The sequence below is a fragment of the Aethina tumida genome, chromosome 1, assembly GCF_024364675.1.
Source record: "Aethina tumida isolate Nest 87 chromosome 1, icAetTumi1.1, whole genome shotgun sequence".
In the NCBI taxonomy this organism is placed as follows: domain Eukaryota; kingdom Metazoa; phylum Arthropoda; class Insecta; order Coleoptera; family Nitidulidae; genus Aethina; species Aethina tumida.
Window position 1 is genome coordinate 11,564,843 of NC_065435.1, and position 18,152 is coordinate 11,582,994.

Here is an 18,152-nt window from a genome sequence, read left to right on the forward strand (position 1 = left end):
AATCTATAAAATTATTACATTATGAAACTTGAAAAAAGGAATAAATAAATTAATTAATAAAATAAAATCAAATTTGAATGAAATACCTACCCATCCATAACATCCATCCATACAGACAGACAACTCGAACACGTCGAAAACACGTGGTGCATACGTGATTTTATATTAGGAGGTCAGAAACGGCGAAGGGATCGTCGTGACGTCCACGTCGAATGAACCAATAAATTAATTTTGATTCTACAGTCACAAGATGAGTTTCTACTAGTCAACGGAAAAGAGGATTAATAGAGCAAATAACCTTCTCGTAATTTTCGTAATCCTGCAATCCTGATCCTCGCGCAAATTTCGTTAGTTGCATGCATGATTTTGTATTAGGACAATAGTAATTCGTGGAGGTCGTTGAGACGACGTATCGTCGCGCACGTCGGTTTTACAAACTGATAGACATTCCACCAACCACAAATATTAAGATTTTGTTGGAGTCGAATTGTAGATTTAAATATAATATTTAAAATTTGTGCCTTATTCAACTCAACAAATTAATTGTTAGACATCTTTTTTGTTCATTTTTGCTTACACCAACATCTTTGTATTGACCAAAAGTATGATTAACAAACAAAACTGGCTTAAGAAAGTTTAATGGAATAAAGAAATTAACCTATACAGTTAGGTGCATGCGTGATTTTGTATTAGGAAAATATGAATTTAAAGAGTGCTGTGGTCGGGCTGTGTCTGTCTCGGGCACGATAAAATGCCTCTATAATGAACAAACGAAGCAATTTCGGTATTATTTAGATGTGAATAAACATTTTGTTCAATTATTCTTAAAAACTAGAAGCTGCTGTCAAAAACTAACAATAGAAATAACGTTATAATTAATTCTATTGAATCTATTGAAAACGAGTATAACAACTTTCTACTTAAGATTATTGATCACAAACTTCTTTACCTATTCTCAGTTTTAAAGTTTCACAGAACCATTTACAGAACATGTTGATAGTTAGGTCAAAATTAACAATGTTCAAATTTAAAATTTCAGGCAATAAATTAAAACAAGACAATATATAATATTGTTTTGTTAACATTTGCTTTTCTGGTAAGTTTTCAGGTGTATGTTTTATAAACAAAAAGTTTTAATAAAGATTTTAAGAAAAATATTTGATAAAGTAATTTTTTATAATGCAATATCTATTGATCTAAATCAATATTATAAAAATTTGGGCTTTCTCTCGAAACTACTTGATGAGGACATATGTGGTTTTGTGGGGATTTTCCTTACCTACCTAAGAGATTGTTGAAACAACCCATGGTCCATTATTATTATTATTAATTTATTAGTTACTCCAGACTAGTCGATTGGTTGTGGTTGCCATACCCATTTAAAGAAATGATTGGCTAATTTATAATTAAATTTATTTCCGTTCATCATTCTTTTAATCCACCATATTAAATATTTGCTGACGCAGTTCTATACAATAGGTTTTATAAAATGAATGATGCTAGTACCATATTCTAAGTTATTAGTAATTATATTTAAACCATTGAAAACCATTTAAAGTATACGTGTAACAATATATAGGAGTAGAATGAACATTTTTTCACAATTTTTTGTAACATCTCAGGAAATATTTATTTCAGATACAGGGTATGCCAAAACATGTCAGTAGAGAATAAAATTCACCGAATGTTGTGACATCTTTTGGTAGTAAAATAAGAAAGTTATTGGTACTTAAAGAGGGAAAAAAATAAGAGAACATGCCAAACACTGTTTGTAATCATTTAGAATACTTTGAGTGAATACCAATTTTTAGAGGTAGTTACTCAATGTGTAAAAAATCAAAAAAAAAAAATATTTTTCAAAATCAAATCAGGATTAATTAAACATGCAATATCTCCAGAATTTTGCATAGAATTCAAAAATGTTTTATTTATTAATGTATTTATAATAATAATGATGAAAAAACAAAGTTAACGTCACTTTCGGTTGAACCTGTGACAGTGATTCGTAAAATATATTTTTAAAAAATAAATAACATCACGCTGAAGTTGCTACAAAAGTTTTAGACTGATATATCTTTCAGCAGTCTATAAACCTCTAATGAACCAATTAGGTGAATCACACAGTAATTTATAGACAATATTAGATAAGTTTTTTATTAAATATTATTAAAACAATTATTATAATAATATAGAGTCAAAATTGATAATTTAAATTAATCTATAATCCCCTGACCACAGGTATAAGAGACCCTTTGCTGAACTGAAAAGGGATTATCACTTTATTAAGAGGTTGTTCACTTTTGTGACCGACTCAAGACGACCCTAAAAGGGTATAGTGTTAGATGTATTAGGAAAATATAAGTTTGAAGAGAACGTTGGTTGGACAAGTGTCTATTGGCCCATTAGGAAATAGTCTCCATATTTTATATACCATACATAACACACACCCTCTTAATGGTAGGAACCTAAAAAATAAATGACAATAACAATTATAATATATAATTAATTCATTTATCGGCACAAATGTACAAGAAACTATTTGAAAATAGTATTTTATATTGGCGAATATGTCATTGAAAGGGACCCTAGTAATTGTTTATTTATTATTATATTCTTAACTGTAAATTAAATGCAGTTGTCATACCCATTAATAAAGTAATAATAAAAATATGATTGGATAATTAATTATTTTCGTTCTTCACACTTTCAATCCTCCATGTTAAATATTTTCTGACGCAGTTCTGTACAATGACTGTTATAAAATTGAATGGAAAATATGGTATCAATTTATACAATCGACTATGCGATAATGCAAATAACTTGTTCCTAGTTATTTTCCATATTACGTAGGGAACACCATGAAACACATTAAAATAATACATTTAATTAATCCGTAATTAATTAATGGATGACTTTAATTTGACTTGTATTAGGAGCATATAAGTGTCGAAAAAGTTTACGTTCATTATTTTAATTCAAAAATTTGATTGGTTGTAGTTAAGCACCCAATCGAAACTAAACAATTGAACACTGATAAGAATATTAACGAAACATTTTGTAACTTGATATATAATGTCATAAAGTAATATGGCTGCTTATATGCAGTTGTATAACTGTTGATTTATTTACACCATTCGACTGGCTGTGATACAGTGTCAAGTGAATATTTCAAAATGGAAGGCTTGGTGTTACACATGAGCTTCGACTAGTTACAGTATCTAGGTATTACAAGATTCAATTCTGATTTAATCTATTAAATGATGTGGGCTTCACCTGCCTCAAAATCTTATTTAACTAAGAATTAAAAATAATTTTAACAGAATATGCAGTACAATTTGGAGTAAGCTGATAATTTTGATATGACACAAATTTTTTAGTTTTTGTATGATTTTGGTTTACTTCTTAAACATCCTCTTCACTTACAGGCTCAATTATATCTTGAGTACCTCCTGTGTGGTAATAATTACAAATCCAATGCAGACCATTTCAAAGACAAGTCAAAAATATTCGTATGATATAATTGTCTGGTGTATTATTATTTGAAATTACATAATAGAAATAGACAAATAAAACTTACAATAACAGGATAGCTGTTCAAGAACAACAGTTACGTATTCTACACTCCAAGAAAAATAATATAATTATATAATTTGAGTGTATCAAATGAAAAGATGAGTTACACATATGTTAGCTAATACAAATAAAGCTACACGATAAAATGTTTTATTTTGTAAATTAAATTATAAATAAATATTTGGAAGATATAAATAAAAAGAGTCACTATTATTTATTTTCAATCGGCTCTATAAATCAACCAATGAGTTTATCGAAATGTGTGATTGGTTGGATTATCAATCTAGGTTTCATATTTCAAAACATAAAAGTAAATTTATACCTATAGTACCACCCACTTTAAATTTATTGTGTTGATTTATTAGTATCTAAAGTAACTTTTTTCTAAAACGTATAAAATTTAATTATATATATATAAAGATATTAAATTATATGTTCAATTACTGATATTACCGTATATTCCTGTAATGGTAATTTATACCTGATATTTTTAATTTTGATGAATGTAAGAGTAAAAATATTTTTCTTATTTGCAATTACTAACGTAACATAAGATGAATCATTATTCTTTACGAGGCAGAATGAGGAAATCACAAGATCAAGGGAATGACAAATGAAAATATGTTATTGGGTCCGTTAGTGCTACGATGTTAGCTCTCAGTACATAATAGTTGCATATAAATAAGTACCCACATAATAATAAAAATTTTGTTTAAACATTTGCTACATGAGTCATAAAAAATTAATTAAAGCGAGAATATGACTTTAGGAAGAGAATAATTTACATATTATATCCATTGTACAAGAGTATTTGGTCAATAATCTTCATTGTTGGTCATAAAACGTATTTTATTTGTGTTATTACGAAAGTTAACTTCTTGTTAGAGTCGTGAGGATTTTTCATCGAAGGTATTATTGATATTTCTAAGCCCTATAATATTCTGAAGTAAGCAGTAACGTATGGGGAATTAAAAGCCCCAGTTGACCTTCATTTCAATTAGGAAAAATTTGGGGAATGGCACCCTCACTTTGGAAGTTGAAGCTTTTGCTATTTTGTTGCGTCAAAAGTTGCCCCCTAACAAACTTGTTTTTTTGTTCTTTCCCAGCCTTTAAATGGACCACCCTGTATATATTCCCTGGTATAGAAAATAATTAAAAAGTAAAACAATCGAATTGTAAACTATAGAAAAAGGATAAAACACTCAAATTCAAATTTTTTAAATAAATTCAAAAAAGTAATTGTTGGTACATGCAATGCCATCTGTCGATACAAGCGCTAAGTACACAACACTCTGAAACTAGTAAACTGGGTTGCCTACTATACGAAGGTGTTCTGTGGGTGAAACCTGCGGAAGTGCCCAGTTTAGTTAGTCAATAAAACAAAAAAACACTTTCTATCTATGCAAATCATTAAAAAAGATTTAATTTCAATTTAAAATTCACAGAGAATTAATGAATTAATTACATAACAACAAATAAATTAATTATATAACATTTGGAATGATGATTTTTACGCGTTTCCTTACAAGTCCACGTGCCTGAAAATTAGTTGATATTAACAATTAAAAGTCACATGTTAAAAAAAGAAATGTTTATTTGAGAATTTTATAAAACATGATTTTTAAATAAGTGCCATTTTATGGTAACAGAAAGTAACGACTAGTTTAAATAAAATTAATCATATATGTACAGGGTGTGATGACATTAATGAGCAGATCACTTTAATTTAATAAATAATAACGACATAAGCACAAAAAAATACATACAATAGGTGCATTTTTTTCAAATTTACCTTTTATGATTTTTTTATCAGTTTCATCGTTTTTAATATTTTTTTTGTATAAATATATTATTTTGTAAATTTTTTTGTACTTTGTACAAGGAATAAATTAATTTTTAAAACATAGAAATTCCTCTACTCAACGACAATTTAAAACATTCAATGGCAAAAGTTAATTTTATCACATACATTCATAAATCTTCATAAAAAATAAATAATATTTATACACAACTCATAAATATAAATTTCTACATTCTAAAAATATAAGGTGCTTACATCATTTAAAAAGACAATCAGTAAAGTATATGTGTGATTGATAGATGATAAAGGAACACATCCTGCATTAATGATAAGTCACTGGTAGTTGTTCCTCAATGGTGTCTAAAATATAATGAGAGTTTCTGTGGGTTCTGTATTTATTGCACAGTGCATAAGTGGACGATGAAAAACGCCACAACAGATTCTGGGAGTGCTTCGCCTTCTCCTGGTTATCATACTCTTGCAAAATACTACTGACGCTACTCATGCAGTTCACCATTTCGCAAGGTTTTACCTGTAACAAAAACAAAAACCATTAGAGTCAGTTTAAATTTCACAGTCGACAAACCGTCTTACCTGACATGTGTTTTGGATTTCACCGATCAGGGCAAAAACTTGCAACAATTTCTGCAGGAAACTGACCGAGTTCTCGAGCAGGCTCATGTTCAGGTGCCTCTCGATCTCGATCTGTATCAGAGCCAATGCCAGCATCGACGGTCGATAGAACGCACACGACTTGTCTGTCATCAGTACCTCCAGTCTTGTCTGTAGTATCTCCTTGTTGAGCATCTTGCTGAGGAACAGTATCGGCTCGTCCCACATGTTGTTGAGCAATGCCAACACTTCGACGTAGATGTCCAAAAACTCAGCCGAAGTGGCCGTTTTCTCCGTGTTCTCCAGTTTCAGTTTTTGCTGTACGATGTCCGCCATCCGTAACATATCTTTCTCGGAACATTTGCTCTGAGAAACAGTCACGAGCTGGTGCTTGTTCAGTTTGAAACCCTGTTTGGTCGCCGCCACGTAAAAGCAGCTGATTGTTAGGCATTTCAAATATCTTTCTTGTACCTGGAAAGGACAACACGATATTACTTTCATGTACAATAGCCAAGACATATCGTTATTAGGGGTATTGGGGGTCAGGGATATTAAAAAAATCCACGACTCTTCAATTAATTACAACAATTAATCTAAATTTGATAGCTTTTAGTGTTTTAATCGAGAATTCATTAATTAATTCATTTTTATTTGCCTAGAAGACAAGAAAGGATTTCGTTTACTGATTCTTCCAGTTTGTCTTACTATATAAGGAGTTGAATTCCTGCTAGGACGTTTTCTTGTTATATTTTCAAACTTTATTAACATTATAAACCATTTTCAGCAGCATCTTAAGCTTTAAACGACGTCAGCAATATTTAGACCTTGATATTTCTCGTTAATTATTATTTAAATACCTTACAAAATGTTTAATTTTAAACTGTGTGCCATTTCTCTGCGTGTAAATCATGTGAGACTGAAAGAGGTTTATTGAGAGACAAGAATATGAAATAAAAATCAAGTTAAGGACGTACATAAAATATATAATATAGAGTAACTTTTACGACAGTCTTATTCGAATATTTAAGTTTACAACAGGCTACACATACTCTGTTAAAACACGAGTTTATGTCCGTATTTTAAGTACACATTTGAGTTATAGATTAAACAGATAACACAGATAAAATTTGTTTAAGAAATGTTCTTACTACATGGACTTTAACACTACGTAAATAATTAAGGGACTTTGTGTAGTATAGATAGGTCAGTGACGAGATTTCAAAACATTAGATAAAACTTGTTCTGTACTAATTAAAATTACATATTTATTAATTACATCTATAAATTTAATTATCACTCTGTTATATCATGTACGTTTTCCGTTAACAAACAAATTTAGGAGATTATTAAATAAATATTGACTGGATCTTTTAAACACGACGTGAATCGATATTATCTGCGAAGTTACATAAAAACGTAGTATGATTTTGGCAATTTAAATAACAAACTACGCAGTGGAATATTTAAATAACCGGATAGAATTACATATATTTGTTTCTAAAAAAGCACTTTCATTAGTTTTATTCGAATGAGGCCGCCTGGTTGAGAGTATCATTGTCACAAGCCACTGTCATTATCTAATTGAACTCGTTTAATGATGCTACAATCATCTCCGTTAGATGCAGAAGGAAACAACATCACTTTTTCTAATCTGTGGTCGTTATCATTTGTTTTTTTGTAATATAAAATAATAATACTGGTTTATACGAATGAATTCACCGTTGCAATGTATTTTCCTTTGAGTGTGTAGTTTCATGTTTGTTAATTACTTTGTAAACCATTTTTAGGGAGCATCTTAAGTTTTTAGAGATGTCAGCAATATTTAGACCTTGATGGATCATGTTAATTATTATTTTCCTCTTCTCTGGAGTGTAATGTTTCTTTCTTCTCACAAAAAGTGAGTTATTCAATGAAGTCCTAAGAAGAAAGAATAAATTTTTACTATACAGAGTATTGTTAAATAGTGGCGCAAAACGTAAATACATTTAAATGTGATATTTCTTTAGGCAAATTGGACTAATATGAGAGTATCTCAGTCGTTTTCAAGATGTGTGACAAAAAAAAGAAGGAAAAAATGTATAGAATATTAAAATATGTTTTATATACTGACTGGACAAAGTTTGAATTAAATCCACTCATGAAGTATCCTATAAAATATTTAATAAAAAAAAACATCAGAATTTTTGAAATCTACTGAAAATTTTGCTCAAGAGCCTTTAAACTGGTATAATTAGATTATGTAGTAATCATTTCAAATATTTTGCGTCCGTGTTCAATGCAAATTACAACTACGCTTGCCTAAGTTTTACTACAGAACGGTTTCTAAAGTAATTTACAATAGTGTGTTAACAAAATTCAAGGATAGGTTGTATAATCAAAATTCATTGAGATGTAGTCTGACAACGAAATTACAATTATTTATACAAAATTTAACGAAGAAAAATAATAACTAGTGACGACTATTTAAATTCCCAACGTAAAAGTTTAAAGGTGACTTCGATCAATAATTAATTAAATTGTTTACACCGCCTGGTTCAAGGAGGGCTTGTCCACGTAGCCAACCACTATGTAAATGTCCTCCAATAAAATATAATTTTATTTTTACTCCAATGTTTACTATCAAATATCCTCTCGCAGTGTTTTGTTTACCGGGAAAGAAGTATCGGCGGCCGTGAAAACAGTCACGTCTATTTTTAACTGGCCGTCCAGTCCGATTGTGACTAAAACTGGTACCCGATGGTTCCGATTAATTTTTTGGTCGCCCACAAAACGCAAAGGCAAAACTGGCTCCGCGAACCCGAAACATGCAAATCGCGACATCCGACAACCCGATTTTTATTGAAACAGACCCGATTCGACGATGCTGAGTCATTCAACCCAGAAGAAACAAAGAAAGGTGGAAGGAACGGGCCGATGTCGTTGATCCCGCGAATGGCACTTTTATAACGCGATCGTTGCGTTATTTTGTAACAGAAGAGGGAAAAAAAAAATGATAAATGAATGATCGAGTGTACTTTCGATATTCGGTTTCACGTTCGCCGGATCCGTGCGGCGTGTCACGCCCGCCAAACTAACGCCGGTTACCGGAAAAAGTGTTTTGAGTTTTTATCTTTAAACCAAAGGTTTTCTCCTATGTACAAAGTGTTTCTGTAATAAGTGGTTAAAGTTTGGGAGCAGTTAGAACACGTCCAATCTAAATAAAATTTCTTTCTAAAGTTTTTTCTGAAGAAAATACAGCCCCTGAAATTCAAATTTCATAATTTGTTTTTACTCATATTTCCCTAACCTTTGGTCCAATTGTGTTTATATTTGGTATGCATTATCCTAAAATATGTATCTATAATTCAATATAAATAAACTTTTTTATATTTTTACAGTGGTGTAGATTATGAGGGGTTCCCCTCTTTTAGTCGTCACATTTTCTACGCCACTGAATATTTTTAAAACTATTAAATGTTTCTTATTCTTTGCACAATTTAGAAGAAAAAAGATACTCTTAATTAATATTGATTATCCCAGCCGTTTTTAATATATTTCAGTTTTAAAGTTTGAGGAAAATTAAAGTGAACATTAAATCTGATATACCTCAAGAACGGCTGTGCTAATCAAAATTAATCAAGAGCACCTTTTTCTTCTAAATAATGCAAAAAATATAAAAAGTTTAATGGTTTTAAAATATATTCAGTGGTGTAGAAAAAGGGAGAGAAAAAGAGGAACAAACCCCCAAAATCTACACCACTGTAACAATATGGAAAAAGTTTGTTACATTGAATTTTAGGCACATATTTTAGAATACATACCAAATTTAAACACGACTGAACCAAAGGTTACGGAAATATGAGTAAAAAACAATCTTTAAAATTAAAATTTGAGGAGCTGTGTTTTTTTCAGGAGGAACTTCATTATTGGTTCCAAATTTTCATGTTTTAGGTATAAAAACTTTCTGTTGACATTAGGGACCAACCTATTGAAAATTACGTTTTAATTTAAATTTTTGTACTTTGTTCATTGTATGTAAATAAATTTAGTAACTTGTTGACTAACACGTGTTGAAAAGTGGTATCAATACAATAAATAGTAACTGTTTTTACGCACACAAACAATTTACTAATTCTATTAAGGAAAATTAAATTTATCTTATTTTTGATACATTATTATTAATTGTACTTTGTCATATAATAAATTAAAATTATTTTCTTGGGATACATAATGGAGTAGTCATTTACTAGTAATATAGATAACAAAGATAATTCATTGTTTATGTATATTATTATTATTATTACGCCGTAATGAACTAAAAGTATTTAAAATAACATGATTAACTAGTTATTAATTACTGATGCAGATAACAACAATGATTAATCATTATTTAATACCACTATCAACAAAACAAAAAATTGCCATGTCAATATTAAAACTAATTCACACATTCCCAACTCAAAAATGATCAACAAAAATATCCGTGGAGTGTTCTAAAAATACATTTTTGCGTAACCTCCTCGTCCAAAACGCAAACGGGATGCGTACGAAGTGTGAAAAAAAATCGCAAATGCGACGCCATAGTTTCGATTTACAGTTACATCGGCCACAGTTACGTTAGAAAATCCACGTGTCTGAAAAACAATGTGCCGATCGGATATTAGCATAAAACTTTCGAATCCGATTTTCCTTAAACGGACGTGTCAATGTTTGGCGCGTTTTGTTTGTCCGATTACGAATATTGTCCCCGTTTCGTGTTGTGTAAGTGGGGTACGTCGGATGGTGCTCGTGCGTACTCTTTTCGTTAAGTGCCGGAAAAAGTAATTTCCTTTTTTGGTTATGGTTTATTTGAATTCACTTTTTACATTATTTATTCTTACTTTATAATTTTTGATGATTTTTCACGAGTCAGTCTATCGAAGATAAGATAAGATAATTTCTTAAGGAAAAAGTACCACCACTAATTTCTTACTTTCTGTAAGTAAAGTCAAATTGACTTAGATACATGAAATATATTATGGTATGGGTCCCACCAATCAAAAATTTTCATATTTTTTGTGTATTTTAATCTAAATTTTATAATTTTCTATACTTTTTCAAAAAAGCCAATTCACCAAAGATTTATAAGTAAAATAACCAAATACTAATAATTAAGCAATTCGACATTTAAGCCTAAATTTTATTAACTTTAGGTGTAAATATTATTTAGAAATTTCTTAAGGGAAGATTTGCACTGATTTTCTACAGAAAAAAATCAAGATAATTGAATTTGCTTTAATATATAAATTGATATAAATACAAGTATTAAATTTTATTTTTTAATTTTATAGTTTAACTTCAAATACGTTTTTGACATCAACTTTTGAAGGTAAAATCAAACTGACTTGCATGAAAGAAATATATTTATTAGTAGGGGTCCCACCATTCAGAAATTTTCATAATTTTTGGTATATTTTAGTCGCAATTTTATATTTTTATACTATTTCAAAAAAGCCAATATACCAAAGATTTATAAATAAAATAACCAAATGATAATATTAAGCAATTCAACATTTGAGTCTATATTTTATTAACTTTAGATATAAATATATCTGAAAATTTGTTAACGAAAGAATTGCACTGGTTTCTTACAGAAAAAAATCAAAATAACTGAATTTGCTTTAGTATATAAATTGATATAAATATAGGGTACTAAATTTTATTTTTTAATTTTATAGTTTAACATCAAATACGGTTTTGACATCAACTTTTGAAGGTAAAATCAAACTGACTTGCATGAAAGAAATATATTTATTAGTAGGGATCCCACTATTCAGAAATTTTCATAATTTTTTGTATATTTTAGCCGATATTTTATATTTTTATACTATTTCCAAAAAGCCAATATACCAAAAATTTATAAATAAAATAACCAAATGATAATAATTAAGCAATTCAACATTTGAGTCTATATTTTATTAACTTTAGGTATAAATATATCTGAAAATTTGTTAACGAAAGAATTGCAGTGGTTTCTTACAGAAAAAAAATCAAAATAACTGAATTTGGTTTAGTATATAAATTGATATAAATATAGAGTATTAAATTTTATTTTTTAATTTTATAGTTTAGCTTCAAATACGGTTTTGACATCAACATTTGAAGGTAAAATCAAATTGACTTGCATGAAAGAAATATATTTATTAGTAAGGGTCCCACCATTCAGAATTTTTCATAATTTTTTGTATATTTTAGTCGCAATTTTATATTTTTATACTATTTCCAAAAAGCCAATATACCAAAGATTTATAAATTAAATAACCAACCAAATGATAATAATTAAGCAATTCGACATTTGAGTCTATATTTTATTAACTTTAGGTATAAATATATCTGAAAACTTATTAACGAAAGAAGTGCACTGATTTCTTACAGAAAAAAATCAAAATAACTGAATTTGCTTAAGTATATAAATTGATATAAATACAGGGTATTAAATTTTATTTTTTAATGTTATAGTTTAACTTCAAATATGGTTTTGGCTTCAACTTTTGAAGGTAAAATCAAATTGACTTGCATGAAAGAAATATATTTATTAGTAGGTTTCCCACCATTCATAAGTTTTTGTGTATTTTGGTGAAAATTTTATAATTTTTTATGTTTTTTTTAAATAGTCAATTCACCAAAGATTTGTAACTAAAATAACCATTCAGAAATTTTCATAATTTTTTGTGTATTTTAGTCCCAATTTTATAATTTTTAATACTTTTCCAAAGAAATCAATTCACCAAAGATTTGATAAAATTTTGAAACTATTTCCACGATTCACAATAAAGTTGGCCGTCAAAATAAAAATAAACATTGAAAACAAAAATTTTCGCAACTGACAAAGACGCAGAACCTTAAAATAGTCGTTTGTCCAGATGTTCCATCTCGTCCAAAGAATCCACCAGATATATATATTTCCCCGGGATTAAAACCGCCAGTTAATTAGGACAAGATTATCATAGGCGGGGTCAAACAGTTTTTCGAGTGTTGGCGGCACAGCTGGAGGACACAAGCACGTACTGGACACGCGCCGCCTTGCTGCGTTGCATACAAACGACTTCTTTTTAACAAAAAAAAATACCAACACTCCAGTGGCGCAACCCGTTTACGAAACGCAAGAGCGATTTGGTGTTTTACTCCGTTTACCAACAACAAAAAACGGTCTTGTGTTGCGCAATTAGTGAAATAAAACCGTCGATTAATGAAAACACAATATGCGATAAACCAATTACTTAATGCGTCGTAATTCGCGTCGATATCGCCGCAAATGAAATAAAAAACGGAAAACGATAAGATTGGTTCAACGACGCACGGTCAACTCCCGTTTATTTTTACCGCCGTAATTATTTAGTCTTTTCGCCAAGCAGCTGCCGTCTTGCCTGCGATCCCCTACAAAGTGGTACCTTTTACGTCATCTGCCATATGGTGTTGGGTCAATATAACTATTTGCATAAAGGTGAAACGGGGTTGAGTTACCCGCTTGACGACAGCTTTTTTAGGCTTAATTCTGTTAAAAGTTACCGGTTACACCTTTGTTTAATCGATCCTTTGTGAAGGGTCCTTGGTTAGATTTTGATCCCTTGTTATTTAATTTATTATAAGAGATAAAACCCTCTGTGTATTATGCCATTTTTTATAGGACCTGTTGCTATCTCTGGTTACATGATGTATGTCTCTATTTTTGACATGTCTATTAAAAAAAGAAAATACTAATATACTAAACAACCCTGTATATAGTACCCACTACACACCACTGGATTTTTAAATATATTACATAAAAATTTAGAAATATTACTAGAATTATTTACGACTGCCTCTTATATTAAAATAATTAATAGGGGGGGCCAAAGTATAATAAACAACCCTTTATCTAGTGCCCAACAGACTACTGAATTTTTAAATATATTTCAAAAAAATTTAGAAATATTACCAGAATTATTTACGACTCCTTTTAGTGTCTCTTATATTAAAATAAATAATAGGGGGGCCAAAGTATAATAAACAACCCTGTATCTGGTACCCAACATACTCACTGAATTTTTAAATATGTTTCAAAAAAATTTAAACATATTACCAGAATTATTTACGACTCCGTTTAGTGTCTCTTATATTAAAATAAATAATAGGGGGGTCAAAGTATAATAAACAACCCTGTATCTGGTACCCAACATACTCACTGAATTTTTAAATATGTTTCAAAAAAATTTAAAAATATTACCAGAATTATTTACGACTCCTTTTAGTGTCTCTTATATTAAAATAAATAATAGGGGGGTCAAAGTATAATAAACAACCCTGTATCTGGTACCCAACACACTCTAATGAATTTTTAAATATATTTCATAAAAATTTAGAAATATTACCAGAATTATTTACGCCTCCTTTTAGGGTATCTTATATTAAAATAAATAATAGGGGGGCCAAAGTATAATAAACAACCCTGTATCTAGTGCCCAACACACTCTACTGAATTTTTAAACATATTTCAAAAAAAATTAGAAATATTACCAGAATTATTTACAACTCCTTTTAGTGTCTCTTATATTAAAATAAATAATGGGGGGAGGGCAAAATATAATAAACAACCCAATATCTGTTAGCCAATACGCTCCACTAGTTTTTTAGTGTATTCTATTAGAATTTAGTCCACAAGTACTATTTACTATATTTTATTTGATTCTCTTATAATAAAATAAATAACAGAGGGGGCCAAACTATGGCCGTATCTTCTGTATAAACATTTGTCGTCCGTGTTACGTGTCTATCACCAGAACAGACAAACCTGCACACTGATAGATAAATTGTTTTCGTCGCCACTTAATTACACAACGTGCGTAATGACATAAAACATACACGTAACTACGACTGTGGCTTTGGAAAACAGTTTCGCCGCTCTTACCATTTCTTATTATTATTATTATTATTATGGTTCGTTATTTAGTACATGGAACGGCTAACAGACCCATTTTGTCGTTAAACTTTCCAAGCATAATTAAAATACTACATCTGTGCAAGTTCTTTGTCCCGAAACGGCTTAAGAACCCGACAACGAAATGCAAATACGAAATTATCGACGGTGCAGTGAATTGTATTTATTCTGGCACGAATATGTGCATATTTTTTTATCGCCTAGGTTACTCACCCCGCTTATTTTAACGAGCTGTTACTGAAATATTACCGAGTGTTGTAGTATTTTAAAAATAAATTCGGCCAATGGGTTAGTGTATCGTTTGGCTGAATTATCATTGCGAAATTCATTGTGAAAAAACAATTCCCAGTTCCTGTGGGATTTCACGGAATTTTTTGCCACGTAATTCGTTCATTGTGCTGTTTAAAGAACTATCATCGGTCTGCACGAGGTGAAAGGTTAATCCACATTTAATCGATTATAAAATTCTTTCATTCAGTGATATACTGAATCAAATAAAACCGTCATGGAATATTTGTTTCATAGGTTAAATGGTGGAACATGTTAAACAGGAAAAAAGTGATTAAAAAATTGTAATTTTGTCCATTTTATTCAGTTTCCTACGCATTTTTGTCACTCTATAAGGTGAAAGGTTAATATACTTTAGTAATCGACTATAAAAATGTTCTATTAACATAATACTTGACATTTATAACATTTTACAGTTACAACAACACCTTTAAATAGTTAATACTTTGTCTTATTCTATTAAAAACTATGATTAGTTTTATGGGAACAGTTAATTTGTAACAAAATTAAAACATATTAGCCAGGAAGAAACAAATTATGATAACCACTGATACCAGACCACCAATTAACCATGTAAGAACTGTAAGACTTTACTTAATAGTGTAGGTATCACATTTAAATATCCTAATTAAGAATAAATTAACACGATTACAGCGAAATTGACGCCTTAATACTCGTTCCCGTTTTCACTTTCAAAACATTTAATATTTTTAAAACTCTTTATTTAATTAGAAATTTAAATTCACAATAATATTATGTTTAATTTGCAAGCATAACGGTACAGTGAGGAATTTTTATTCACACAGCCAAGGTTACCTGAATTTCTGACAAGCTTGGACGTGTTTGAAGTGAAATAAAGTAACCGACCCAAAATTTACCTAGAATTCAACATTTTTGCCTTGTTAAATAACGTTTTCCATGAATTTTAACTAATTATACCCTTAATTCACAACGTTTTAAGACTTAAAAAAATAAATAATAATGTAAACTTAAATTAGAACTAATTAAATTATAGAAATAAATAATAGAAGGATCAAAATATAACAAACAACCCTGTATATATTGTGGCCAACACACTCCACTGAATTTTTAAATATATTACATAAAATTTAGAAATATTACAAGAAAAATTTAAGACTTCCTTTTGTGTCTATGATATTAAAAAAATAATATGGGTGTAAAATATAATAATTAACTCTGTATATGGTAAGCCAGAATGTAAATGTATAATTGTAGACACATTAAACCCTTAAATTCTACCCCATTATACCTTAAATAATAAATTAGACTTAAAAATTATATGATAAAGTAAATAAATATCTGATTTAATTGTTGACTTAGGTAATTAAATCATTTTATATTGAATAATTAATACCCGTTCCAATTTCAAACGTAAATCAATCATATTTTTTTAAAACCCTTTTTATATAATTACAAATTTAAATTCACAATGGTTAGGCGATTAAATTTTATCGCATCACTCGCTACCATAACTGTTCAAAGCGGAATTTTGAATCATCGACTCAAGGTTATCTGATTTCCAGACAAGCTGCGACTTGTCTGAACCGATATAGACGTACACCCGAATTTTAGTCCAATTGGACAATAATTCGGCCTAATAATTATTGTTAAACGTCGTATTGCGTGAGTTTTAACTGATTACACCCTAAGCCAGCCACACCACCTAGCAACACTGACTGTCCTTGAATTTTGGTACAGAAAATTCGTAGTTTTTTGACGTTTTTTACGAGTTAAAGCACCTTATCAAAGCAAACCAGATACTAATGTGGTTCAAGGCAAAAAGCAAAGTGATTAGAACAAAAAAAGAAAAGTACTCACCTTCATTCGTGCAAGGAACTTGTCCAAACATAGGACTGCATTGAAAAATACTGTAGACGGTAAATCAAACCAAATTCTAAGAAACCTCAATATATGTACTGCACCATCCCTAGATTCAATGGTTACTTCCCATGGCTTTCGGTCTTCTTCGATTAGTAGTAAGTTTGGTTTGTTGGATTGTTCAGCAGCAAGAGCTTCTTCGAGTTTAAATGCCAGATATTTCATGTTAATAGCATCCGGTGTAGGCCGGCTCCCATTTTTGCTATCTTGGTCCATAGTCTAGTGATTTGTCCCTTAGTTTGGTCAATTGATGCACTTTACCATACCCAATACCGTTTTTTTATTCAAAAATCGGTTAAAGCAAATAGAGGAGCAGGCCTAAAACCTGTTAAAGTTTCAAATAGAATGTTGTTTTCTTGTTTAAACAATTGATTCTATTCCTTACCCGGATGCTCTTGTTTTTTCGTTATCTCTGCTGCTTTTTCTTACTACAAATCTTCGTATTTTGTAGAAGTTACACAAACCACTTACGAAATGCGAATGACAAGTGACACAATGGACTGGCCAGTCTTACATCAGCCGATCCGTGTTTCGTTCCGTTGTTTTGGCAGCCTCGACGTTTGACTTCTAACTTCACTGTAAACACACGAAGATTTGAAAATAAAAACGTTCGAATTCGCTAAACAATTGTTGATCGTGTACCTTTGTTATCACAGACTGTTCACAGCATATTTGCGATCACGTTTAAGGCCCGTTTGACTGTTTAAACGGGAGGGACGAGCGTACGAGACGAACAAAGAACACACACTACAACAATGAAGTTAGCAATGACCCATTTTCTTTGTTTGGATCGGTTTGGGAAGGATGCCTCGAATTTGCCCCCACCACCGTTGTACAACGATTTTTAAATTGTAGCGATTGTTTCGATCGGAATTTTGGCAATGTTCTCGAATGTTCCTCAATTTATTTTTAGATTTTTTTAATTTATATTAATCTAGAAAAATTTTCGATCCTAAAAATTGCTAAAAAAATATTTTTATTTTTAAATAATTGTTGCGTTAATTAATTTAAATAATATGGTGTTAAAATACTAAAAAGCTTCTT

The 18,152-nt window shown here is 30.0% G+C and overlaps 1 protein-coding gene across 1 annotated transcript; it reads right to left on the reverse strand.

Moving 5' to 3' along the window:
* Window positions 1-5,149: 5,149 nt before the first annotated feature.
* On the reverse strand, window positions 5,150-17,877 carry LOC109608789 (cyclin G). The gene is made up of 5 exons (XM_020025337.2): window positions 17,751-17,877; window positions 17,494-17,684; window positions 17,049-17,433; window positions 5,969-6,457; window positions 5,150-5,906 (listed from the first exon to the last, which is right to left on the reverse strand). The coding sequence occupies exons 3-5, from the start codon at window positions 17,322-17,324 to the stop codon at window positions 5,697-5,699; spliced, it is 975 nt and encodes a 324-aa protein (XP_019880896.1). The 5' UTR covers window positions 17,325-17,433; window positions 17,494-17,684; window positions 17,751-17,877; the 3' UTR covers window positions 5,150-5,696.
* Between the last annotated feature and the right edge of the window lie 275 nt (window positions 17,878-18,152).

Bases quoted from the DNA above. Each gene is read 5' to 3' on its own strand.
- LOC109608789 (XM_020025337.2), bottom strand. From the start codon at position 17,324: ATGGACCAAGATAGCAAAAATGGGAGCCGGCCTACACCGGATGCTATT. The intron at 6,458-17,048 runs GTGAGTACTTTT...TGTCCTTTCCAG, and splicing joins AGTTCCTTGCACGAATGAAG to GTACAAGAAAGATATTTGAA. The intron at 5,907-5,968 runs GTAAGACGGTTT...TTTTTGTTACAG, and splicing joins AAATCCAAAACACATGTCAG to GTAAAACCTTGCGAAATGGT.